The sequence below is a fragment of the Bombyx mandarina genome, chromosome 22 (assembly GCF_030267445.1).
Source record: "Bombyx mandarina strain Sakado chromosome 22, ASM3026744v2".
In the NCBI taxonomy this organism is placed as follows: domain Eukaryota; kingdom Metazoa; phylum Arthropoda; class Insecta; order Lepidoptera; family Bombycidae; genus Bombyx; species Bombyx mandarina.
In genome coordinates, this window is record NC_143228.1 from 11,157,168 (window position 1) to 11,184,159 (window position 26,992).

The 26,992-nt window shown below is 39.0% G+C and overlaps 1 protein-coding gene across 3 annotated transcripts in view; it reads left to right on the plus strand.

Annotated features, from left to right (window-relative positions):
• Nucleotides 1-25,924, plus strand: part of GSTe3 (glutathione S-transferase epsilon 3) — a 38,890-nt gene extending 12,966 nt beyond the window's left edge. For 2 of the 3 annotated variants that reach the window (XM_028184795.2, XM_028184796.2), the window contains 5 exons: nt 20,563-20,703; nt 22,652-22,710; nt 23,493-23,634; nt 24,724-24,917; nt 25,730-25,924. In XM_028184795.2, the coding sequence (XP_028040596.2) occupies nt 20,563-20,703; nt 22,652-22,710; nt 23,493-23,634; nt 24,724-24,917; nt 25,730-25,847 (654 nt within the window). In that variant the 3' untranslated portion in view covers nt 25,848-25,924. Of the gene's footprint in view, nt 1-17,577; nt 17,698-20,562; nt 20,704-22,651; nt 22,711-23,492; nt 23,635-24,723; nt 24,918-25,729 lie in introns of those variants that run through there. The other variant, XM_089736664.1, reaches the window with a different exon arrangement.
• Nucleotides 25,925-26,992: the final 1,068 nt, after the last annotated feature.

Below are 26,992 nucleotides of genomic sequence, written 5' to 3' on the forward strand. Positions count from 1 at the left end.
TAATCGGGGGTGTGAGATTCCTCCTCCTAATCCGGGAGGAAATCCGTGTGGAGTTTCCCCTCTGAAATAGCACCGCAGTACTTTTCGCTGGGTTGATGTCTATGCGCCATTTTCGCAACCACTGTCCTAGGGCTAGGGCTGCGCTCTGAAGCTTCTTCGCGATTAGGGACTTATTTCTACTAGAATAGTAAACAGTCGTGTCGTCGGCGAATAAAGCTTAATGGGTCGGCGGCGACCGGGGAATATCGTTGACGAATAAGCTAAATAGGAGGGGTGAGAGGACAGAGCCTTGCGGGACTCCAGCTGTGAGAGGTCGTGGGGAGGAGCGGGTTCCCTCGACTCGATATCGAAAAGAGCGGTTCGACAAGAAGTCCCGTATGATGAGCACGAGACTATCCGGCACGCCCATGTTGAATAGTTTGAAAATCAAACCATTGTGCCAGACTTTGTCGAACGCTTTTGCGACGTCGAAGAAGAGAGCTCCCGTGTATAACGGTTTTGGTCGATTAAGCCCCACAAGAATGTGCTCCGTGAGGTGGTGCACCTGTTGAACGCATGAGTGATTTGTACGGAATCCGAATTGTTCATCGATGAGAATGCCCTTGGATGAGACGAAATCTCTGAGGCGCTTGTAGAGCAGACGCTCATACAGCTTGCCTAGAGACATGAGGAGGCTAATCGGGCGGTAGCTCGTCGGATGATTTTTTGGTTTACCGGGTTTATGTATGCCGATAACGTCCGCTTCTTTCCACACCGCGGGAAAGATACAGTTCGCCATAGCGGCATTGAAAATAGATGCCAACATCACGATGAGTTGGACGGGTAGAAGTTTAATAACGCGGTTAGATATACCGTCGGAACCGGGAGCCTTGCGAGGACGTAGGTCTTTGATCAAGTCTTTAACTTCCATCGGGGTGACGGGTGGTAACGCATCCGAGGGTGGCAAGGAGGCTCTGCGTTCTACCTCACTGTCTACTAATTCTACATGAACAGGGTCCACGGATTGAGTGCTGGGCGTGCACTGGGTTTGCAATGTATCGGCCAGCAGCTCTGCTTTTTCGTCATCATCAAAGGCCGCGAGTCGGCCTGAGGGGCCTACGAGGGGGGGCATAGTTACTACCGTATCCGATTTGAGAGTACGAGCTAAGCGGTAGTAAGACCTTTGGGAGGGCGCGAGTCCTTCTAAGAAATCAGACCATCTGGCATCTCGGACTTCGGCGATGCGAGACTTTACGTCGCGTTGTAGGGCACGCATTCGAATACGATTTTCCGCGGTAGGATACCTGTCGTAGGCGCGTATCGAGGCGTTCTTAGCTCTAAGGAGTTCCCTAATATCTTCGGACAATTTGAAGCGGTGAAGGAAGTCCTCCGCTACAACTTGTTTCGATGACCTATCTAATGTCGAGGTGATGTGTGACGTTAAGATGTCTATGGCTTCAGCGGTATCCTGAGGAGACAGGGCAGAGTCCGGGTTAAACGGGAGCGATGGTGGATCAGATTCAGCCAGGCTGATGCCCAGCGTGTGCCAATCCACCACAGTCCTCGTGACGGGAACGGAATCGGGAGCGCGACCGAGCTTCATAACGACGGGACGGTGGTCTGAATCTAACTCTGAAACTACTTCGATCGAGTGTAAGCGCAGAGTTACGTTTTTTAATAACGCTATGTCGAGTATATCCGGGCGATGCGCGATATTTAGCGGGTAGTGAGTCGGGGTTAACGGAGCGACGATATCGAAGGCGAGATCATCGACTAACGCGTCAAGCCGCCTGCCATTCGGGGTTGTGGTGTGTGAGTTCCACCTGATGTGTTTACAATTTAGGTCGCCCGCCAGAATGACAGAGCTCCCCATACCGAGCAGCGCCTCGATATCACTGCTTAGAACGATCTTATCCGGTGGAAGATAAACGGACGCGATAACGATCGGCGCGTGTCCCGTCAGTGAGATTCGGCACACTGATGCTTCGATATTAGCGAGCGCGGGAGGATCGAGCGGGACGCAATGCAGGGCTCTTCTATAGTAAATGACGGTACCACCACCACGGGCAGAGAGCCTGTCGTTCCTGACCATGTTATAGTTCGCGATTTTAGGGTCACGGCGCGCGGGCTTAAGTAGGGTCTCCTGCACTAAAAAGATATCAATTTGATGGTCACGCAAAAAGTCAGAAACCTGATCACGTTGATTTGCGAGACCGTAAGCGTTAAAAAATCCTATCGTCACGGATAGGGGCTTTATTCTACTTATATACGCCATTGATTACCGGCGGAGTGAGGGGAGGACGTACGTATTTAATGACGCGTATACGTCGGCGTATTCCTGCACAACGGCGATAAAGTGTTGTGCAGTGGAGGCAGCGCGAATGGCGTCGCCCAAAGCGTTAACGCGCTCAAAGTTGATCGACTGAAAGAAGTCGATCGCTAAAGCGAGATTTTCGGACGCGGTCGGAGGGCAAGTCGCGGGAGAGGGACGAGTCGCGGGGGCGGGACGAATCGCGGAGGAGGGAGTTGTAGCCGTGTTCGTGTACGGCAGCGGTTTCGCCCAGGCCGAGACACTGGGCACCGCCGCCGGAACGAACGCTGGCTTAGCCTGCGACGCAGAGGGTGCCGAGGCTTTGATGTCTGGGCCGGAAGCTCGGAGGCGGTTTCGGCGGGCGACGCGGCGATTTATTTTCGGGCATCCGCGGTAATTTGCGGGGTGACCCTGTGTTCGACACAGGACGCAGCTAGGCGGTTCCGTCGCGGTTTTTTGATCGCGAGTGCATAGGGCCGTGGCGTGATCGCCTAAACATTTGACGCATCGGGGGCGCGTGTGACAGTTACGGGAAGAGTGCCCATACAATTGACAGTTATGGCACTGGCTAGGAGTGCCTTTTTTATGGGGGGCTTCGACAGCGATACCAGAGAGCCTACAGACGGTCTGTGTGTTAAAGATTTTCTTACCCTCGGGGGTAGGCTGGAGAGCGACTAGAACCATATTATATGGCTCCCTACCGCGACCGGTGTGCATACGGTGCACAGAATTCACTGGTAGGCCTTGTTCTAACAGGTCGACTTTTACGAGCTCTACATCTAACTCTTCAGGGATTCCGCGTATTACAACGCGGAGTTCCCGCTCCTCCTGAAGCGTATAAGTGTGGAAGCTTATACGCTCCTTACGGAGGTAAGAGGTGAGGGCCCTATGGTCATCAGATGAATGCACCTTTATTTGGATGCCGTTCGCGAGGTTACGGGCATTCGTGGAATTGATATTTTTGGCCTTAAGGGCCAGGGAAACTCGATCCCAAGCTGCCTTCTCTTGAAGGATTACCGGAGGAGGGGACTGGGTTTTATTTTGTGCCACCGGACGCGGCGACGGACTGGCACGGGCTGGAGGCGCAACGGGAGTCTGGGGGCGGGGGCGCGACGCGTTCGCGGCTTTGCTAATTTTAGCGGCCGCGGGAGCTCGAGACTCCGCGGCACGCTTCTTACCCTTTTGTACCAGGGTAAATCCATCCGTCGATGAGGCGGGGGCGAGGTCGACCTCCATCTCCGAGTCAGAGTCGGAGGACGAGGAGGCGGGCACAGGTGACCTACGAGCAGGTGTTTTGGAGGGCGCGACGGAGGCCGCGGATGATCGCACAGCTGGAACGGTGGCCACGGCGGACGACGCAGCAGTTTTACTCGCCAGTATAGGCGACGCGGGAACGGCAGGCACGACGGAGGCTGCGGTGCTCGATGTAGAAGCTTTGCACGCAGGTACAGGCGACGCAGGAGCAGCGAGCACGGCGGAGTCTTCGAGAGAGCTCGCAGTGTGATTGGCCTTGAAAGCCAGAAACTCTGAGGCGAGCTGTGGATGACGAAGTCGGAGGAATTCCGCGAATACAGCGTCCATGATCGCTGAGTGCCCAGGTGGGGCGGCCCTGGGTCTTGAAAACACTCGCCTTGCGGCGAGGCCCCAATTTCTCGGACCTGAGCGGTTCTATTGAACACAGGTGGCGATGCGGCGCGATTACTACAGGACAAAGAAAAAACACAACAAAATGGAAATAACAAAAAGAAACAAAACAATTAAACACTTCCAGGAAAGCAGTTTGTCGGCAGATGTACCACGAACACAGAAATAACGAAAGGAAACAAAACAAATAAAAACTTCCAGCAAAAACACTTGGTCGGCAGATGTACCACGAACACAGGCCGCGCGAACAATGGCCGGGCTAACAAAAGCCGGGCGAACAAAGGCCGGGCGATCGAGTGGTCGATGGGCACGTCCGCACGTGACGGGTGCCTCTATCGGAAATGGCTCTGCCCCTGGCATTGCTGACCGTCCATGAGCGACGGTGACCACTTACCATCAGGTGGGCCGTATGCTCGTCTGCATACAAAGGCAATAAAAAATAAAAAAACGTTTGTAAATATTTTTAACTAATTTTAATCACGTTGCTCGCTTCTCTGACTCATGCGAAGAAGTAAAATCATCATTCAGACTTGTGAAGCTGTTTGTAATTAGTGTAACTTGATTTTTTTCAATGAGGTTAATCTCGGATTTTGTTTGTAAAATCTATGAATTTTTTTGTATTTAATCATTCGAGAGCTCCATTTTTTTTCCCTACCTAAGCTTGATAGGCTATGTCAGCGTAACCCTAACTAGTAGGTGAGCTCACGGGGCTCAAACCGGAGTGTTGCTAACACTGACCCTAGCAAGAGCAGTGCTTCGCAGAATCTACCACCGGATCGGAAATGCGACCCACTGAGAAACGGCGAGAAACTCAGTGGGCTGTGTCTGTGGTTTAGTGAGCTCCGTGACCTCGTGGATAAGACACCCTATATAATATTTGTGTAAGCCACGTGACGTTGACGAATGTAGTTTATCAATCAGAATTTTTTATGATATTAACGAGTCCTATTTGGAGTTCGAACAAGTAAGTCCACTATGCACACCTCCTTTTGTCTTTTTATTTTTCTCTTCTTTCATTTATCTAAATGTATTCATCTGGTTCTGTGTGAAAGGCAGTAAATGATTTTATTATTATTATTGTTTATCTTTGTATTTATCTGTAACGGTATTTTTCAACGTAATATAGTAATAATAATAATAATTATTATAATAATAATTCATAAACATCAAAACGTCCGATCAACTTGATATTTTCACACGTATCAAGACCGATGATGACACAATCATGATTACCAATACTTTGACCTATCTTGACTAAGATCACCGGGAAGAAAAATATAATATTATTTCTAGTATTGTAGTATTAACCGAACAGGAACCCGACAGGATTCGAAATTGGGAAATAAGAAGGAAGACAAAAGTAACGGATATAATAACTCGTATAGAAAATCTTAAATGGAGTTGGACAGGACATATGCTACGTTGCAAAAAAAACAAGTGGAGCAAACAAGTTACTTTATGGTATCCAAGAGGGGACACCAGAAGACAGGGGCGACCAAAAACGAGATGGAGCGATGATATACGCCTAACCCTAGGACCATACTGGACCAGAGTTGCAGAGGACCGAGCCCAATGGAGAGAGCTGGAGGAGGCCTATGCCACGAGGCACGCCGAACTCCGAGATATACTATAAGAAATAAAATGTAAAAAAAAAAAAAATAACACAAAAATGTTAAATTTCATGGTTGTAGTTCGGAAATAAAGGGCTTTATTATTATTATTATTAGTATTAACCGAAAGCTCAGGTTTAATTGAAATTCATGAGCTCCGGTGAGCTCTCAATACGAAATGGTAGTCCATAAACTATCAGTCCTATAACGAAGATCACCATGGAAAATTTTCTTTTTTTTGTGTGCGTTGCCATTATGTATGCGATTGTAGATAAAAATAGATTTTTATTGAGCGCCTACATACTACATCTGAAAAGGAGTGAGTATGCCCAATTTAGTTTATCTGACAGATGCTTTTGGGGATCTCGCGTGGAGCGTCTCGTATTTCGCTTTCATGTATAAATATAGAATTTGGAGAGTAAAAAGTGTCGCCGCCCCTTTGAAATATTTCAACCATGTTTTTTTGTTATTAATACAATTGCTCGGGGGGGCCTAGAACTAACGATTTAGCTCAAAGTAAGTAATCACAATAACATGTCTTCGATTACAGAATTGGTTCCAATACAGAGTGTATTGTTTATAAATGAAGTGAGTGTATTATTAGCTAGAGATTAAAGGTTGTTTTTCGATATGCCTAATCGTTTGGTGATGTGAATCTGGCGGTCTGCTGCATCATCATCATCAGACCATAGTCGTTCATCAGAACATAGTTCTTACCCAATTTATACCAGTGAGCTCGATCTTTGGCTCCCTTTATCCATGCAGGCCACTCTTCGCAAATACTTACTGGTGGTAGGACCTCTTGTGAGTCCGCGCGGGTAGGTACCACCACCCTGCCTATTTGTGCCGTAAAGCAGTAATGCGTTTCGGTTCGAAGGGTGGGGCAGCCGTTGTAACTATACTTGAGACCTTAGAACTTATATCTTAAGGCGGGTGGCGCATTTACGTTGTGGACGTCTATGGGCTCCAGTAACCACTTAACACCAGGTGGGCTGTGAGCTCGTCCAACCATCTAAGGAATAATAAAAAAAAAACTCGAACTGTCTAACCGTGTGCCACTGCCACATCTAGTAACTAAAATTACAAATACCTAAATGGAATATCTAAATTAAACATAACTAACGTTCAATACGAGTATGTACAACTCGGATGAAGACAATTTCCTGAGGCGCTGCCGCTCGTTAAGTCAAACGTAACTATACGATATGTGGGCGAATACCTTCGATACATTTATTTACATACGGGCCTTTATAAATCAGTATATTCCCTGGAGATAAAGAGGTAGGGGTATTGTTATTTCTATCAGAATATAATATCGTGTAGGTGGATAGTTCATACCTTATTATGTTTCTTTAGGCCGTTATATTTAAGAGTTTTCGAATGTTAAAAATTACTGCTTAAATAACTGATTAAATTTGCTCAGAATACGGTGAATTTTTCAAATATGTAAAGTAAATGTTATTACTGAACCGAAAACTTTTAATCAAATTGGCATAATGAAATAAAAATGCTTAATTTTTTGTACCACATCGTGACCGCATATCGTGAGGTAAGTAATAATGGTATCATTAAAATACACTGAACTATAGTTGCATTCAATTGTGGAAAACTGTGGCTTTATTGGTACCTATATATCACAGGCGTATGTTATCGTCCTAATATAAAACGGACACCGGTTTTGGGTCATTTAGTTTACTAGAAACTAGTTAAGTTAAAAACAGTTTCATTAAAATAAGTAGTTTTAGTAAATTATTAGTTTTGGTTTATGGTCAACCAAAAAAAAAAAATAAACCAAAAATGCCTTGGTGTCAGAGACACTAAGGCCCTTAAGACTTTATTAGGACTTACGTAACCTTCTTCAGGGTTCCATGGCTCTAATGGCAAATAATAACTTTTCTGAAATAGTTCATCACCTACATGCGATAGTCATTTAATCGAAGACTATTTACATAGTTTACATGCACTTTAAGGAAATGTATTGGCCCATAAGTTACCATTACTGAAGCTCAAATAGAATTAAACTGAACTTAAACTTAAAAACGTACCGAAAACACTATTCAGGTAGTCATAAAAGCACTATTGCTTATTATAGGGGCGGCATTGTATCTTCGTCGTACAAATTGGAATCGATTTATTGCTGCAGAACTTGTAGCTGCTATGCTTGGCAGCAGCAGATCGTGGCGATCGATGCTCGATTTCTGGGTCGGCGGACAGGCAAAAGGCAGCGAGCTCTTCTCTCTCTAGACCCAGCCGTCGCGGCCAAGCCAGGGGCTAAGATAGGGATCTCGACCAATTCTTGACAAAACGAAGTTCCAGCATTACCACAATATTTTGGCCTTCAAAACGCCCCTGCAAACCTTCATACAAGGATTTACAGACCATAGGTGAGCGACAGGCTTAGATTTGGACTTTAGATTTATGTTATTTCATCATCGTCAGCCTGCGGTAGTCCATTGCTGGACATAGGCCTCCCCCAAAGCTCGTCACTGAACCCGATCTTCGGTTCTACGCATCCAGTCATTGCCAGCTGCCTTGCGCAGGTCGTCACTCCAGCTAGCAGGAGGGCGTCCTACACTACGTGTGCCGGTTCGCGGTCTCCACTCCAGAACAAGTCTATCCCAACGGTTATCGGTTCTGCGACATATGTGGCCAGTCCACTGCCACTTCAGCTTACTAGCTCTGTGAGCAATATCGATCACCTTGATTTTTGCCCGAATTACTTCATTACGTATTCGTTCTCCGCAATGACAAACCAAGCATAGCTCGCTGAGTAACTTTTAGTTGGTGGATTAGTCGCACGGTCAGTACTCGGTGCCGCAGTACTCGGTGCCTTACACTGGTAATACTGCTGCCCATTACCGGCCAGGGGATTTCCGCACCGAGCGGTTTTTGTTGATGGTTATTCCGCCATTTATCGGATTTATGTTATAGTGTCGCGAAAAAAAGAATGTTTATTACTGCCAGCGCTCCGACTCCTATTTTTATAATATAATATATTATTATCAGGCTCCTATGGTTGAGCTATTTACATGCCCGAAGGATTTAATAAAAAACAAGATTAAATTTCGATTGAAATTTCTTTAAATAAGATAACCTTGAGTACATCTTTATATCTATTTTATTTTTGAGTTGAACTACCCAGATAATCGTTTATTTTTTACATTTACTTTGCTTTACAAGTGATAGTTCTCAACCTGGAAACCTATACTGTGCATAGTTTGACACGCGCTTTTTCATATGAAATACACAAAGGTAACAAAAGAGGTACAAAACCGATGTGATGATTGAAGTAAATTCTTTATTTCAAAACTGCGGTATTCAAACTTTCAGCAATGTTTTAAAAAAATCGTAACAGTTTGTAATTGCATTTTTTTTTTTTCAAAAAAATTCGGTCCTGTTTTAACTTTAGCCCTCTCAAGATTTATCGATTGCAAATAAGAATAAAAGTAAAAAATACATACCTAATATATATACGCCATCTATCAAATACGAGAGTAATGTAACATCTAAAACCTGAAGTTTTAATGGAGTTTGGGTGTAAGCTTTTATCTGTTTCCGCCGCAAAAAAGAAGAATAGAAATCAAATTCGAAAGGATATAATTTTATATTGTTCAATTCTTAATTTGAGCGCCTAGAGATAAATGCATTTAGCACATATAGAGTTACTCTTTTTTCAAAATCGATTCAAGGTGCATTCATTACTCAAATGATTAGGGATACAATTTAATTGCAACACGATTTTCGATTTATAAATCTTCTTTTTTTTTGCTAAGTCATTTGAACGAGCTCCCGATCTAGCTTATTTTATGTGGACGATAGAGCCCATAGATAACGTTAATGCCACCACCCGCTTTGAGACAAGAATTTAAAGTCTCAATTATGTAGTGTAACAATAACTCGTTCACATACAAAACCAACAGAAACCCAGACTAAATGGATCGTGCCTAGATCGATTCCATATCTGGGCCACGAGCGTTTCAAAACATTTTCCTCGTGTGGACTAAATTAGACATAGTCACGTGTCGTGCCACATATGGGTGCTACGTAGCTTATTGCAGTACACAATATAAGTGCTACTGCGAAGTTTTAATTTATTTTTTAAACTATAGAGTCACTATATTTTTCAAAAGAAAATTGGGATAGATCTGTAAGTATTGAAAATAAAAACCAAACTGAAAAAAAAATATAATAAGGGTACATGCTCTTCTTAAGCAAATAAAGCTCAGCCTTCAGAAATTCAAAAATCCATAATCTATAGAATCTAAAATATCGCTTCTTTATCTTCTCACATGGTACGGTACCTTTTGAACCTGAGCCGTGAGCTAGTTTTTCATCTGTTTTTCTGAACAAAAAGTTTCATAAACATCCTAGTTTTCAAACAAAAAGCAGCATCATACATAAAGCTGTTCTAAATTAAAGGCAGCGACAAAGTCTTTAACTTCTTTATACGGAGTTTAAATTCCAACGTGTGCGCTCACGTACGTTTTAACGTCTCTACTTCCCTGGATTTATTGGGCACGTGTATTTATGAACGAATCTCCGGGGAACTTTAAGCACTTTCACAAGACATGTTAACGCAGTTTTATTTTATTAAATTAAGATATGAGGTATTCTTTTAAAGTGAGTGACCATTGAGAATCTATACTAATCTATACTAATATTATAAAGAGGAAAGATTTGTTTGTTTCTTTGTATTGAATAGGCTCCGAAACTACTGAACCAATTTGAAAAATTCTTTCACTATTTGGAAGCTACACTATTCTCGAGTGACATAGGCTATAATCTTTTTTGAAAAAAATTAGGGATCCTTACTAAAACCCCAATATTGTAACCCAAGGTGTAAAAAAATGACCTACAATATTCTTTACATCGCGAGCACTGCGAAAACTATTGATAATTGAATAAAATAATGTACTACGAGTTTGTAGAGCACATTATTATTTACAAAAAGATTAGCGACAGCATATGTCTAACTATTATAATTATGCCGCAATAAGTGTTCTTTTATCTAAAAAAATAAAGCTTCAAATATCGTTGAAATTTTTGTTAAAGACCCGAGCGGAGCCGGAGCGGGCCGCTTGTATACTATAAAGTAAACAATATTTATGACGACAAAAGGAAACAAATGATAAATTAAAATTCATGGTGCTGAGATTTTAGAAACTCTTCGTGAATTTCGGAGCGTCCGTGACCCAATAGTTATGCCATCGGTGAAGTATTATTGCTTATTACCGCTTATGGTATTAGCTGGTACGTACCAATTAAAAGTGAAGTGATTAACATTTACAATGTCAAGGTACATTAGCATCGACTCTGTATAAGCAAGAACAAGTGAGCCCAAAACATAAGTGATAAAGATTACACAACTAGTAGCAATAGTGCATCAGAATAAGTTATTATCGAGTCATATCTAAAAAGGTTTGAATGTAAAATGTTGTAATACAGAAGAAAAATATCGTAACTTGCAGAAGTAAAAAATACGGCCTCATCTTCGATCATATATGCATATATAGTAAATATAAATACATATAAGTAAATATATATAAGAAAAACATATACATAGTAAAATTGCAAAGTCATTCCCTGAAATATATAGGTAGTCAATGCTCTGGACAATTCGAAGAAAATAATATAGTATTTTTAAGACTGCCGCAAAATTGCACACACAAATTTACCTAATAGTAAGTTTGACTAGTAGACGTACATATGTCATAGACATAAATAAAACATTCCATCAATTCAATTATCAATCCATTTTCAAATTCTATCAAAGTAACGATAGTTTCTTATGATAAATCTATGCTTATCAAAACAAAATACCATATCTTAAATTAGAATGTATGCTACCACTAAACTCCAACTATAAATCACTCACTGTTGAAATTACTAAATACCTGCGACTGATTGCCAAAGATCATCGAATTGTCACTAACCCGTGATCGATTCATCTGTTTCGACTTCAACGTAAGTAAACGTACGACAACGACCTTTGAAGCTGTAACTATGTCTCTTACTCATATTTGAGTCGACTATTATCAAAGCCGGCAATCTGACTTTTGGACAATGATTGGTAAATCAGAAAAACGAATTATTGACTTTGTATTCCATTGGCAGTCACAAAACTCTTCGGAACGACATCTTAGATAAATAACAGGTTAACTATTAACCTTTATTTAATGCAGGTTTTGAACCGTATTCTTTGAAGGAGACGATTATATTCAAATCAATCTGTATTGACATATCAATAATTTTTTTTTGTCCAAATGCACAGATTGCGACCTTTGATAATAGACGACTCATTTAATCGTGATAGTGTATGCTAAGTACTTAACGGTAGGCAGCGGCTTGGCTCTACCCCTGGCATTGCTGACGTCCATGAGCGATGGCAACCACTCAATCGGACAGGCCGTATGCTCGTCTGACTACAAAGGCTATAAAAAAGGGCGCGTATACATATGTACGCGCGTAAGAAGTTATACTTTATTTTTATTAAATTTATTTCCTTTTTTTTAATATTAAATAATTAATAATAGATATTTAACGTTAATAATTTAATAATATTTAGTATGAATTATATTAAATAATAATTTTGTCATTTATATTACTAAAAAATGAATGCTAATAACACTTTTTTTTACGAGTGTACATGCGCGAAAGTTCTCCTGCGGTTATATTCAGACTCGCCAAGTTACGTCGGTCGTATTGTAATGAGCGATTTAGTGGGCAACTTCATTCTGTTAATTTTGAGTCACGGTGCGCGCGTATCGTAAAATTTCACTCTCATAAATTTTTCATAACGCGCCTGAAGAAGTATAACTTCAAAAATATAAGCTTTTTTTTGCTTAAATGGGTAGACGAGCTCACAGCCCACCGGCTGGTCCTAGTGTTAAGTGGTTACTGGAGCCCATAGACATTTACAACGTAAAGCGCTACCCACCTTGAGACATAACTTCTAAGGTCTCAGTATAGTTACAACGGCTGCCCCGCCAATGTCGTTGCCAACCCAATGTAATTATGTATGTAGTATAAATAGTTACTCGAACAGTTTTAAGTTTCAGGTTAGCACCATCTATCTACCTGGCCACTGATATGAAGTGATATTTAATTGGCTAAACAATTATCCAAATGACGTGACCTATGCATAATAAAAATGTCCAGATCATATGTATTTCCAGTGGAACATAAACTGTTTATAGCCGTTTTTCTCTGTAATGTTTTATCGCTAATCTCTTTTGATCCATTCAAATACAAATTGGTTGATTTCCAATTAATGCTTTTGGATTTCGATTGTGTCTGCACGTGTATAAAAACATCGATTAATAATGCATTATGAACCTCATAATGTACAAACTCGTACCAATAAATTACAACAACATATTAATTTAATTATTTTCCGATGCGAGCCATTGTTGTACATTGCATTTTCTAGGAACGAATAAACAACCAATTAAACCTCATACCAGGCTTGTAATGAAAATGAAAAATATTGGCTGCAACGTAAAATGAGTTTTTGAGGAATATTTTTAAAATCCATTACAATATTGCATCAGTTCGAAATTCGGCATTTTCATAACGATATCTGAGTGCATATAAATTACTGGACATTATACACAAAATAATTGATATGTATTTTAATTATTAGCGTGATATTTGATCATGATTTTTATATTCACAGATCCGTAAATGGCAATATATTATGTTGTTGTTTTGGAACGAAGTTCCTTATGGGACGATGTGGAGGGGTACCCCCCTAACCGAGAAAAAACGTCCGTAACGTAAGATTTTTATTAGTAATGCACACAGTGTACGACTTAGCTTGGTAATTACGTACAAAAAATAACATTTTTTTTTATGATTCATTGACCACGATCTCAGAGCGTTCGTTTGCGCAATACACTAACTCTTATGCAAACAACCGTGAATGAAGTGTACCACAATAAGTTCGCACGTTACCGAATGACCGTGGATTGTTGCGAAACCTCCAGTTTTATTTTCTTTATACCTCGAATAGAACTTAAAATTAATATTTTTATAATAAGGTACTTCGTTCCTATCCGGTGTCCCATGACTCCACACATCTTTTTTAGTATAAGGACAATAGTTTGCAAAAGCATAAATAATTGTTTCATAAGCCCATAACAGGCAAGCGGGTGGTTTATATGCAACTGTCACGCATACCATTGCATAAGTATAACACAGGATCGCACAAGAACAACAACATATTTCTCATCATGTTACATTTTTCTTTTGACCGTCTTTCTCATTATTCACATCACTGTTGATGCCTTACCGTGTTTATACTCTGATTCATAGAGTCATCTTTATCTAACAATCGAAAACATTACTTCGAGTAAATTTCGCTTTGGAAATTTTACGTTTATGTAACAATAAAAGTGAAATATCTGTCGTTTATTTTAAAAACGATACGAGTATAAAAATCGATAGGCTCAAGGATAGCTTTTATAAAAACAATAAAACGCAAGATATTTAATAATTCGAAATTTTTTAAAACCTTTCTTTTTAAATCCCTTTGTTTCGAAAGAGCCAGTGCTATTTCCACCCTAATTCTTTCTATATATATATATATATATATATATATATATATTTTTAACAAAAACGTTGACTGATATTTAAGTTAAATTTTAACTTATATAGGTCATAATGAGCTTCGTTATATTTCGTAATCTGTATAATCAAAAATAAATTGCAATCAAATGTTTATTATGCATGTACGTACACAAATCTGTTTAGTGTGTGACAATATAACAATTCAGTTAGTAATGAAAAGATTACAGAAATTTGTTTTAGTCATTTCTTTTATGTATTTCAGACAGTAATTTTATGATTTTGGTATAATAACATCACAAGAGCTTTTTTTTATTTTATTTTCGTAACAGGTGTAGGAAACCTTAAATAAATAAAATAGTTATTTTGTATTATTTGAATAAGGAGCTTGGACAGCTAGTACACATCACCTTGGATGATTGATAGGCGTCCCACACGCGAGATTCCCTTTTGTATTCAGTTCTTCTCGAACAAAAAAATCTGGCCTTCCCAAGATAATGGCGTGACTGGATAGCCTTATCTCTTCGAACAATTTTCGTACGCAGGTATCACAATATACCTAAACAATATCGTTAATTGTATATTATCTGTTGATCAAGATCTGTAATTCTTAGGCACGAGGAAGCATGCCCGTTTCATTTATTGAATAGTTGCTCACAGAATTTAACCTGGTCTACTGGAGCTGTGAGATCGTCCACCTATATAAGCAATAAAAAAAAAAAAAAGTTTTTTTTTTATATTCTATAAAAATGTCTCTATTCATTCATGAACTGCTATTTTAACTCAGGTTTAAAGCGCCTGCAACGTCTAAGTTAAAGTGAAGGCTGCGTGTAGAACGAGCAAAGCTATCAAACTTTATAACGCGCTTTGATACCTGTACACAAATTCCGCGGAACTTTGTACTAATAGTATGCTCCACAATTTTCTAGATGTAGCAATCTACTTCTATGTTGTAAACTATATTATTTTAAAATTGCCTTTTTTTACCTATTTATTATTATTTATTTATGGGGAAATACAGCGCGAAACAGTGTGTGTGTTCGACCACGGGTTATGTGAAAGGCTGACGCAGAGCATGGAAGGGCCCCCAGTCCATCCTCCGTACGATCGCCGGGATTCACTCCGGTCTCCGGCCCTGGCACGACGATCGCATGACAGGATTTTACACCGGTTGACGGGACAGGTTCTCGGGGCAGACTTTAGTAGTGACACCCGGGTTCAGATCCCCTACTGACCCAGTCTCCCATTGTCTCCCAATACCTCCGTCAAACAGTCACGTCCCGCGAACTTGCACGCACTTCTGCTCCACATGTTCCAAGTATCACCAAGATTCATTCCCTAGAAGGAAAAGGAAAGGGAAGGAATGGAGCTGGCTCTTCAATCCGGAACACAGCTAAACTATTTGGCGGCGGACTCTAGTTGGAGGGTGGTCGCCAGCCAGTCGAATATGGTTCTACCACCGTTTATGTCTTCGGCTCCCGTTTAGCACCACCCAGGGGTTACTTGTAGGGTATCGCGGATTAAGCCCACGGAATCGGAAAGTACCAATCCCCAAAGCGGGAAGCATCAATCCCCAAAGCGGGAATCACCAACCCCTATGAGATAGGATGAACAATTACGTAGTGAAATAATGTGGGTAAATTTCTATAGCACATTATTTTCCGGTCGTCCCAATTGAACGAAATTTTTAAGTTCAACGCAAACAAGACAATGTTGTTTCTTAAAGTACGCTCGTGTCACAAGTTGTAAGCTGTGAAGTTGTAGTACTGGCTTTAACAAAAGTAGCTTTTACTTCAATTGAATAAGTAAGTGTCCTTTAATTTTAATAGTCCCCCGATTTCCCTGATTAATAGCAAAAATAATAATGAGCTGTTGGTAGTACGAGCGAAAAGAAATTTAAATATATCCTAAAACCAGCAATTAACATGTGAGCTACTTACTGACTCCAACGTTAATTGATAATGACTTATTGACTTATGACGGCAGCCATCACAGAACACAAGATATTTGATATACGCCTGAATCTTGCTAACGACATTTTCAAGATAAGCTTGAATTTAAACAAGTTCCGATCAACAACATTTATTTTGGACTGTCGGTCTACCGAGCAATATTACCCACTCTGTGGAAGATCTTCCTTTGTCGTATACCTCCACAGACTGATTATTAGAAACGACAACATAATTGAAGGGTGTTGCAATTTAACAACTGCTTTCTTACTGTGGATTTGCCAAATTTAATCACTTTTCCCACTTTAAAAATTAAACATAAGTATCTGCATAAACTTAGGGTCGCGTCGCGTGTTTTTTAGTAGAGACGACCTCGAAGTATTCCCAGTGGAAATTACGGATATTAATCTAATGGCGATCTTCTGAGGGAATTTTGGAAAAGAATCAAAAAAAATCTGCGATCCATACTATTCATGGATTCCGTTCATTATTTATTTGTTAGAACATATTTGAATAACGTTAAATTTATATTAAAATGTACTCCTGTATATTCATTGTAAATATGAAGGAATTCTGTTATGTGCACTTTTGATCCAGTCATACATATTTCTTACTGGTGGTAGGACGTTTTGTGACTCCACACGAGTAGCTACCACCATCCCGCCTATTTCTGCCACGAAGCAGTAATGCGTTTCGGTTTGAAGGGTTGGGGCCGCCGTTGTAACTATACTGAGACCTTAGAACTTATATCTCAAGGTAGGTGGCGCATTTACGTTGTAGATGTCTATGAGCTTCAGTAACCACTTAACACCAGGTAGGCTGTGAGCTCGTACACCCATCTGACGACACACTGTGTGCATTACTAATAAAAATCTTACGTTACAGGTACCCCTCCGCATCGTTCCATAAGGAACTTCGTTCCAAAAATAAAAATAAAAACATATCATCATTAATTTAAAACTATTATGCACAGCAAGGCAGTCTTCTATGTTTTGTTTTATATCGCAAATCCAATTTAAAAAGACAATGTTCGTAGAAACGACATCGAATATTGTGGTAAATGAACATCACAAAAATATAGTCAACAACTCTGGTTACCTCTCGCTATTTTAGCTTACCAATATTTACTTACTTCATTATTTGGATAATTTGGTTCTATTTCTGATATTTCTGGTAAACTCTAAATATCATCGTCCAATAACAATATCCACCGTTAACATTAAAAATCTCAGAGGTCACGGGAACTCTGGAAGAACTACTCTATTTCTTAATATTTCTTAAAAGTCAGAACCTAATTTGATGCGTATAAATTAAAAAATGTAGACATTATTATTGTATTACAAAAATAATGAAATTAATATAAGTACTTTAAATTATGTAAGTTAAAACAGGTTTAAACAAATTTAAATGATGACTATTCGTAATTAAACATAAACTTCCTTACTTTATTGTTGAGTTAGAATTGCATTATACTCCGTGTCATCATACGTTTCAATACTTGATAAAATACGTGCATTAATAGGTGCAGCACGTAAATATATAAGTGAGCATAAAGCCACTGTTATGTAGTAGCTATCTGTCTTTAGCGTTTGACTATTGTGTGGTATATTTTTTAAATTTAAAAACATTAATTGTAAACGTAAGTCTTTAACAGATTATAAAATTTGTAAAAATATTATTTTTTTAAATCAATTAAAAATAATATTACATAAATAAGCATTAAAAACAATTGACAAAACTTGAATTATTAATAATTCATTGTGGATCTATTGTTTATTTAAATAGATAGCCTGTTTTATTCTATAATTTGTATGTACATCATATTCAATGTACATAAAGCATAAATTATTAAACTAGATAATATTATTATATTATATATTATATAAATAGTCTGGTGTAGTAGTAAGTGAAATGGTCACTACACAAGGGAGTCGCGGGTTCGAATCCCGCCAAGGGAAGATATTTGTATGATAAATATAAATGTCTTTTCCAGGGTTATGGATGTATATAAAATATATGTATGTGTATAATAAAAATCTTACATTTATTTCCGTTATCTGGTACCTATAACACAAGTTCTTTACGAACTTATCACGGGACCAGTTAACGTGGCGTGATTGTTAGTAAATATTTATTATCATTTATTTATGAATAATTATTTTATGTAAATAACTTTTCACGCTATGAATAAAATAACATTAATCCATTGCAAACACATGTCAATTAATATTGTTTGTTGAGCAAGGGCATATATAAATAGACAATCTTTTTTTATTATAGTCCTAAATAATATAAAATTAAAACATTTTAATACATTGAGGCTCCTTAGGGCACTTTAGCGAGATAATTAAACTTTTTATGTAAATTTTAAGTTTAAACACGAGCTTTCTATATTATAAAGTTCATAAAATATAACCTAGTAATTCTTTTCTGATACTTGAATAAACACACAAACTACTGGATATATTTTTGTCAAATTAAATATTGTTTATTACTTTTGTTCTGGTTTTGTAAGAAGTATTTTATTATTAGTTTATATTACAAAAATATGTAAGTTAAATATAATTAAAAAAATGCATAATTATTTCACTCGTAATTTTGTTATGTTGTTTGAACAGATAACACGTTAAAATTTTGTTAGCGTGTTTTTCGATAAGCGTTGTGTACCGAAATTACATTTAGATAACGAACCTGAATTTGAATGTAAATACATAATTCAGTTTTATAATTGCCGTTTTGTTAAATATTTGATTATTCAACTGGTTAATTTGACATTAGAGAAACCTTTAGCGTACCTTTTCTGAAACTAAAAAAAGAATATATATGGATCTTCGAGGTTTTTTTGTCTTTAATAAATCTATGAGTGCAGTCTACCTGCTATTGAATGGTTAACAGTATCCATATTTTAATTGCATATATGGATGGACGAACTCACAGCCCACCTGGTGTTAGTGGTTACCGGAGCCCTTTGACACCTATGACGTAAATGCCGCCACCCACCTCGAGACATGCGTTCGTAGGTCTCAGTTTTTACAGTACAACGGCTGTCCCGCCCTTAAAACCGAAACGCATTACTGCTTCACGGCAGAAATAGGCAGGGTGGCGGTACCTAGGGGGTACCGCACCATCTCTCAGGGTGTGGCCTGTGCCCTCGCCGGATCCTTACCGTGGGACCTCGAGGCCGAAATCTTGGCCGCGACATACCAACGGACAACACAGTACTCGACTCGGGAACGGACACCCGGCCCGTCGGTTGTCGATCGGTGGAGGCGTGCTGTGCGTAGTCTGGCGTATGCCAAATGGAGAGAGCGCTTGCTGGAGGAGCTCAGCCGAACTTCGCCCACTCGTCAGCGCACGCTCGAGGCACTGGTGCCTGTGCTGGAGGCATGGTCGGACCGGCGACACGGTGAGCTCTCCTTTCGCCTCACCCAGGTCCTTTCGGGGCATGGATGCTTCGGGAGGTATCTGTGAAGAGTCTGCGGAAGGGAGCCACATCCGGGCTGCCACCAGTGCGGGCACCCGGACTATGATGCTCAGCACGCGCTAGAAGCGTGCCCACGGTGGGAGCACCCGCGGCGAAACCTCGTCGCGGTGCTGGGGCTAGACCTCTCTTTGCGGGCTGTCGTCGCTCGTATGGTAGAGGACCGGAGTTCGTGGGAGGCCATGGCCGGGTTCTGTGACTTGGTCATGGTGCTTCGTGACACTGAGGAGCGCGAAAGGGAATGGGATCCCTCTTCAGCTCCTCAGCGCAGAAGGCGGGGTGGACAGCGCGTGCGAGAGGCCGCCGCTCAGCCCTCGTAGGGACTATCGAGTGCCGGGTGCGGGGGCGCCCGGCACTCGACTGTTGGTCCGGTGGTGAAGCGGTGCAAGGTGACTCCTGCGCGCCGCTCACGGTGTGTCTCCCGAGACGAGGTTCTTCGGGATTTTCCCGGCTATGAGATCCCGTCTTAACATACGGTACGTATGTAGTAGTATAGTACGGGTACCGGCTAAGGCGAGACTTTCGGCGCGCACCGCGGTACCGTAGGTTTCGTGTAGTCGGTGTGGTGGAGCTCGAGGGGGTTTAGTCGGTAGTCGTTCTGCGGGGCAACTGCTTCGCGCGCCTTTTTCGTAGTCTAAGGCGTAGTCTCCTGTGAGAAATTGGGGGAGGTGAAGGACCTCGGCACTTCTCTTCTCCCGTTCTTCCTCTCAGGAGGCGCCGGAGTCCGACATAACCCGGTCCGTTACCCCCCTCGACCGGGTATCCGTAAATGGTTTCACAAGAGTTAAAAAAAAAAGGGTTGTGGTACCTACCCGCGCGGACTCACAAGAGGTTCTACCACCAGTAATTACGCACATTATAATATTATGGGTTGTTTTTTATTACACGATATGTTATTCCTTCACCGTTTTATTATTTCACAAAAATTCAAAGTAAGCGCAAACCTACAAACTCAAGGTAACTAACTAATATTTGGTACCCTTAATTTGCAAAAGAAAACTTACTAGTTAACTTAATTTTCAGATGAGTCTAAAGTTGTACAAGCTAAACGCGAGCCCTCCGGCGCGTACTGCCATGATGGTGTGTGAACTCTTCAAGGTTCCTGTTAAAATGGTTGACGTAAATTTATTAAAAGGAGATCATTTTTCCCCGGAATATTTAAAGGTAAATCAACATAGAAAATATCGATTTTTATTGGGAGATTTACACCAGTATATATACATACCTTTTAAAATAATGCATGTTGTATATGTAAAATATTGTCATTGGTTCTTGATGCGTGTGCAACCTTTTAAGTTAATCAGACGTCTAGAAGTCGGTAAATTACGTTTAAAGATTCCGTTACATCTAAACAAACATACATTCACATACCCATATACATATGACATACATATATACATACACATGAACATACCCATACATATACATAGATATAGACCATACTAATAAATGCCTGTTAAAAAATAAATTACATAATGCAATGCAGGCAATTTATATCGAAGAATTACACGTATTAGAATAAAGTGTGTATGTCGCTAACGAAGGAAACATTTTCAACCCATTAAGCCGCAATGCATTCATTGCTCCAAACAATACCATTCTACTTATTCCTGTAGCGATTTAAGAGAGGCTGTCAAGTGTGTTGGCTTGAGTGGTAGGACAGGCGTTACAAAAAACAAAACAGATTTCGATATTTTGTCTTAAGATGAGACATAATCCACAGAGTTAAATCTATAGATTTCAGTATACACTTAACTTCAGGTGGTATCTGAAGCTCATCTTCCCGTCTAGAGCAAACAAAAAATCCCAATTAATTATAAAATTGACTGTAACTATACTTGTTCCTAACAATTGGTAGGTACTTTAATCGTAATGCCCATGAACTTAGAATTACAAATGGACTTTGAATTCTTAACCTTGTTCTTAACACACAAAAAATACATACTCGTGGGCTTGACATAATAAACACTTTTGATAATATTTGTAGATTCCAAGTTTTTTGTGATGTCAATGAATGTCAATAGTACATCACAGCCTGTTTGTATGAAATGTTTTTTTATCTAAATATTAATACGTGAAGCAAAAACTTTGTATCCCTTTTTACGAAAATTGCGTGGACGGAGGACTATGAAATTTTCCACACTTATAGAGAATATAGAGAAGAAGTGCACAATGCTAATATTTTTTTTAAATAATGCATAAAAGATACATTAAATCAATAAAGAAAACATTACACACACTACATACCGTGTACTTGACGCACACACGCATGCATACTATTTATTGTCAAACTTTTGTTCTTGACGTCTGTTGTCAAATTGAGAATAGATTAAATATTGTTTGTCTTTGTTAATATTTTTTATAGTGTAGTCTTGGCGAAATTTGTGATTATAGAAGTATAAAATACAATTATAATAGTGTACAAACTTACAATTCCAATTAATTATAGTCGAATTTCGACTACTGCAGGACCGCTAGTTGCATTAGAACTCTGAAATTAAATAAGATGTTTGATTTTTCGTGTTTACCTATTCAATGCTCGTATAACTACTAGGCTCTTGAGTAATATATAAGCATTCGGTCGGAAATGATCGTAAATTATTACAATGGTAATAATACCAGTGGTATAACCAGCCGATTTTGAACGAAGCAAGCCAAAGCGATTTCGTTGTGTTAGCACACTAGTATTACGAGTATTATGATGTATCGTCTATGTTTTCGAGTAACGTTTTCTTTTGACAGCCTTTGATATGTAGCTCCAGTAATTCATTGTTCGCATAAGTAGCAGAATTTCACGTATGATCTAATCAGTAGAAACCTGCACAAACTTATACAAAGTTCTCTGTACCCTGAGGATATCATCCCGAAATATTATACATATAATTTAAATACAAAGTCAGTTATAGTATTTGGTTGCACTGTATTTAAATTAAATACATTTTATCACGAATCGTATCTGTTATGAATTCAAATAGAGGTGATCTGAGATTTTATCAAGAGATTTTATCGATTAATGTTGACTGTATGTCACGATATCGATTAAAAACGCACAGTACACAACAGTAAGTACATTGCTATAATAATATTAATGTTGTTCATTATTTGATTTCAGAGAAACCCTCTTCACACTGTACCTACTCTAGAAGATGGCGACCTGATTATTACTGATAGGTAATGATGGAATATTACTAGTTGGTTTGTTTACCAGATTTTTAGAAACTGATAATATTTACCTCATTCAAAATTTCAAGTAATTAAATTTTTCAAGTAAAGATTTCACGTGTCACGTCAGGTTTACCTAATAATGAAATAAAGCTATTTCATAGCTTTACAAATACATAGCATTACAAAATTCTTCAAACTTGATTGAACTAAGGTATTCACTTTATAACTTCCATTAAAATCTGAAAGCATCGGAATTAGCCCAGTAGCACGCGGGTTTTAAAGTGCTATTCTCACTTGGTTTTGGCGTAGAAATAGTGTAATTTTTATCATCATCGTCTTAGGCCTTACAGCTCAGGGTGGGCCTTAGCCTGATCCAGTAAGTATGTCTCTCCGGGCTGCTCTGTTCAGGGTTTTCTCCTTCCAGTGCCTGACACCGATTACTTTGAGGTCGCGATCTACGCCATTTAACCATCAGAGTTTGGGCCTGCCACGATTTCTGCGTCCCTCTAGTTTACCATATAGTAGTTGTCTTCGCATTCTGGTCTCCTTCATTCGAGCCCATCGTAGGCGTCTAATTTTTATAGTTTTTATGATAATAATAGGATCCTTCTGAATATCATACAACTCGTGGTTATCGCTCGTTCTCCACATATCGTTTTCCTGCACAGCACCAAATATCCGTCTTAAGATTTTACGCTCGAACACAAGTAGACGATTCTCATCCTTTTTGCTGAGTATTTAATTTTCATGACAATGGTGAAATCAGATTTCCTTTTCTTTTGTTACAGCCACGCTATTGCGATGTATCTCGCCGACAAATATGGAAAAGACGATAGTCTGTACCCCAAAGACTTAAAAAGCAGAGCAATAGTGAACCAAAGGCTATTCTTTGATAGCACGGTGTTGTTCTCTAGAATGAGAAGTGTTACTGTAAGTACTCTCATAAAGCTTTGCATACAGCTAGTGACATAATATAATAATTATGAAATATACAGTTAGTAGTCTTCATTAGGGGATAGGTAAAAAAGACAAACTGAATATAGGCAACGTACTACTATCAAAATAAAGATACGTACTAAGGCATAAAAGTGATTTACTGTACAATAATCGCCACAAGAGAAGATTTTCCAGTTCCTTTATAAAGTAATTTACAGGATTTTTTAAAGCATGACCGAATTCCATTGTTTACCTTTCATATGTCCTCAGGTCGATAAATAATTTTATCTAATGTTTGAATTATCAGTAGTTGATAGGGACAAATAGTTATGGGAAGCGGAATTGTAGAAACTGATTACTAAGCGACTGGCTTACATGGCCATGACTAGGTAGATAGGTACTTTGGGTTGACCCTGGTGACTTTCGTGGCGATTCAACTGATTCCTGCTCAATCGTGATGTTTACTTGCATTAGCTTAGTAAAACAGTTGTTTTATGCTCAAAACGAAGGATTGTTTCACTAGAGATAAAATTAGATAGTACAAAACACCTTGACAATAGAACTCTAGATAGGAGGGTTAGAAACTAGGGAATGAGATAGTGGGTCAGCATATTGCTACCATTTAATTATCTTTAAAATAGGTAACTAGGATAACGTCCTCGTTTCTCCTGATTAACAACAGAATAGATAATTATCATTGAAATTCTCTGAATTAATTTTGCTGCATCTCAAAGTTTAAAAATTTTGTAACCTCAGTTATAATAATGACACAAAAAAAGGCAAAATGTTCGGCATATGTCTCTTACAGACCGGTTTCTCTCGAGTACAGTGTAGGTAATTTTCCAAACCACATATGATTATAATGCTGTAACCGACTTCGTGTGATTCTTCCTGTCTTCTTTTTTTCGTTATTTTTATTTTTTCTCCTATCTACGTTGTGTATATTTTTCTTTCTTGTCGATAAGAAATATACACTTTATTTTAAAAGATCGGCTTTTTTAGATACTGTATGTTTTCATTAACACCTCAAACTTTTTTCGGTACCATAATAATAATAATAATGATAAACGTGTATTATTGCAGTTTCCAGTCATAATTGAAGGATGTAAAACTGTCACGGAGAAGCAAATTAATGACATTATCGAAGCATATGGTTATGTTGAAACTTATCTATCGAACACCAAATTCATAGCCACCAATAACTTGACGATTGCTGACATTTCTGCCTACGCCGTAGTTTCATCTCTCCTTTTTATTGTGCCTTTAGATGGAGCCAAGTGAGTACTGTAAACTATTAATTATATGCTAAAGGTGCTCGCTCCTCAGTTTTATTCGCGTTGAAAGCATTATTCTAAAATTAAACAGATACTAATTTCCCATATTAAAATAGCTATGTCATTTTACGGCAAACTAATTTTAGTTAAGTTTTTTTGACAACAAAAAATTTGGTTGTTTGTTTCCCAATTATAGTCTTGAAGGTCAAATAGACACATTAGTCTATTAAACTTGTCATTATTGAGCTCAGGTCCACCTGGTGATAAATGTCTAAGTCTCAATTCAATAGTGTTATTCAAGGGTCTCAACCTTGAAACTGAAACGCATTACTTTTACTTAGTAGTAGTATAGCGGTAGGCAGCGACTTGGCTCTGCCGCTAGCATTGCTGAAGTCCATGGGTGACGGTAAACACTCACCATCAGGTGGGCCATATGCTCGTCTGCCTATAAGGGCAATAAAAAAAAAAGTAGTAAACATAGGCAGATCAGTGCTTCCTACCCATTGTGACGTTAGTGAATTAAAATTTACGCAAATTAAAATTTTTGCGGGTTTGATTTTTATTACACGATGTTGATGTAATTCGCGAACGATAAACAATTTTCACTATAATTATGTTAAATTTAAATTAAATAGCAATATTTCGCTATTATGAAATAAATTTATCCTCTACGAAAAATCATTACTTTCACAAATCTATCATTTATTTCACTTATCCGTATAACAAGCGTATAATTTAATAGAATGATTATTTTTCTTTTACCTGCTTCCCTCAAAATATTGAGTCCATTAACATGATTGTGTGTTATCTTATAGATTCCCCAAAACACAAACGTGGTTGAATGAAATGGAAAAGAAACCTTTTGCACAGAAATATAATGTGAACGGCGCGGCCGAATTGGGCGCACTATTGAAAGAGAAACTTGGATCTTAATCTATAAAATGTATTAAGTTTATTAATGTAAGTGAAATGTTATTTATTAAAAGGATCAATAAAATTACTTGCTAACATTTTTGTTTTCATTGTATTTTCTTTCATATATTTAGTACTAGAGTAGAGTAGGTAATAAATAATAACAATAATAACGATAAAATGTGATTAGAGTAATTTTTTTTTCCTACCTCAACTAGCGTACGTAGAACGTAGCCCTAGAGGCCTATGCCAGCGTCACTGAATGAGTAGGTGAGGTCACGGGGCTATAACCTGAGGAGATTAGTGTGAAGGTCTTGTAAGACAGACGTTTTTGTCGAGTGTCACGTGATGATTGTTTCTTATGAAACTGGGTTACAACTTGTACAAACTAGTATCGGTTTGTAATGTCGTAATACCTATTATCTTGCATGACAAATAATTTTTATTTTGGAAACGAACGATAACAAAGTAAAGCGCCACTGATCGACCAACTTTTGCAAGAAGCCGACTCCATGACAAATCCCACAATAATAATGGGGATGAGACTCTTGGCGCCCAGTATGAGATTAAGGAACTTTCTGCTAAAACACTCATAATCTTTTCTCAGTTGCTCATCTATTTAATGATTAACCATCAATCAACGAATGAATCAAGAGTATCTCAAAGGATACTTGATTATTTGCTGATATTGCCATGTAGTCACCGTCATAGTACACATCCGCAGTAATTCTGGTGCTATTTAGTAAGAAGCTGTGATGAATCATACCGGCAACAGACCACCAAACAGTGACCATGACTTTTTAAGGGTAAGTTTTGGTTTAGGGTATTGCCTAAGTGCTAAACCAGTAAATTACATTATGACCGCTTATGATTATCAAAAAGAATCCCATTTTTTATCGCCATCACCTGCGATGCGGTTAAATCCATTTCTTTTCTGTAATTATTAAGCAACGCAAGGCATATCTTAAAGGGTTCGTCGCGATGACATTCGTTCAGTTCATGCCGCACCCACCTGTCAAGTTTTTTAGCTTGCCAATTTGACGCGAATGCACCAATTTGGTTTTGATGCTAACGTTGAAAGCTGCTACTACCTCAGCGGCAGATTGAGTATTGTCAGCGTCCACTATCGCCTTTAATTTGCCGTTGTTGACTTTAGTTTTCGGGCG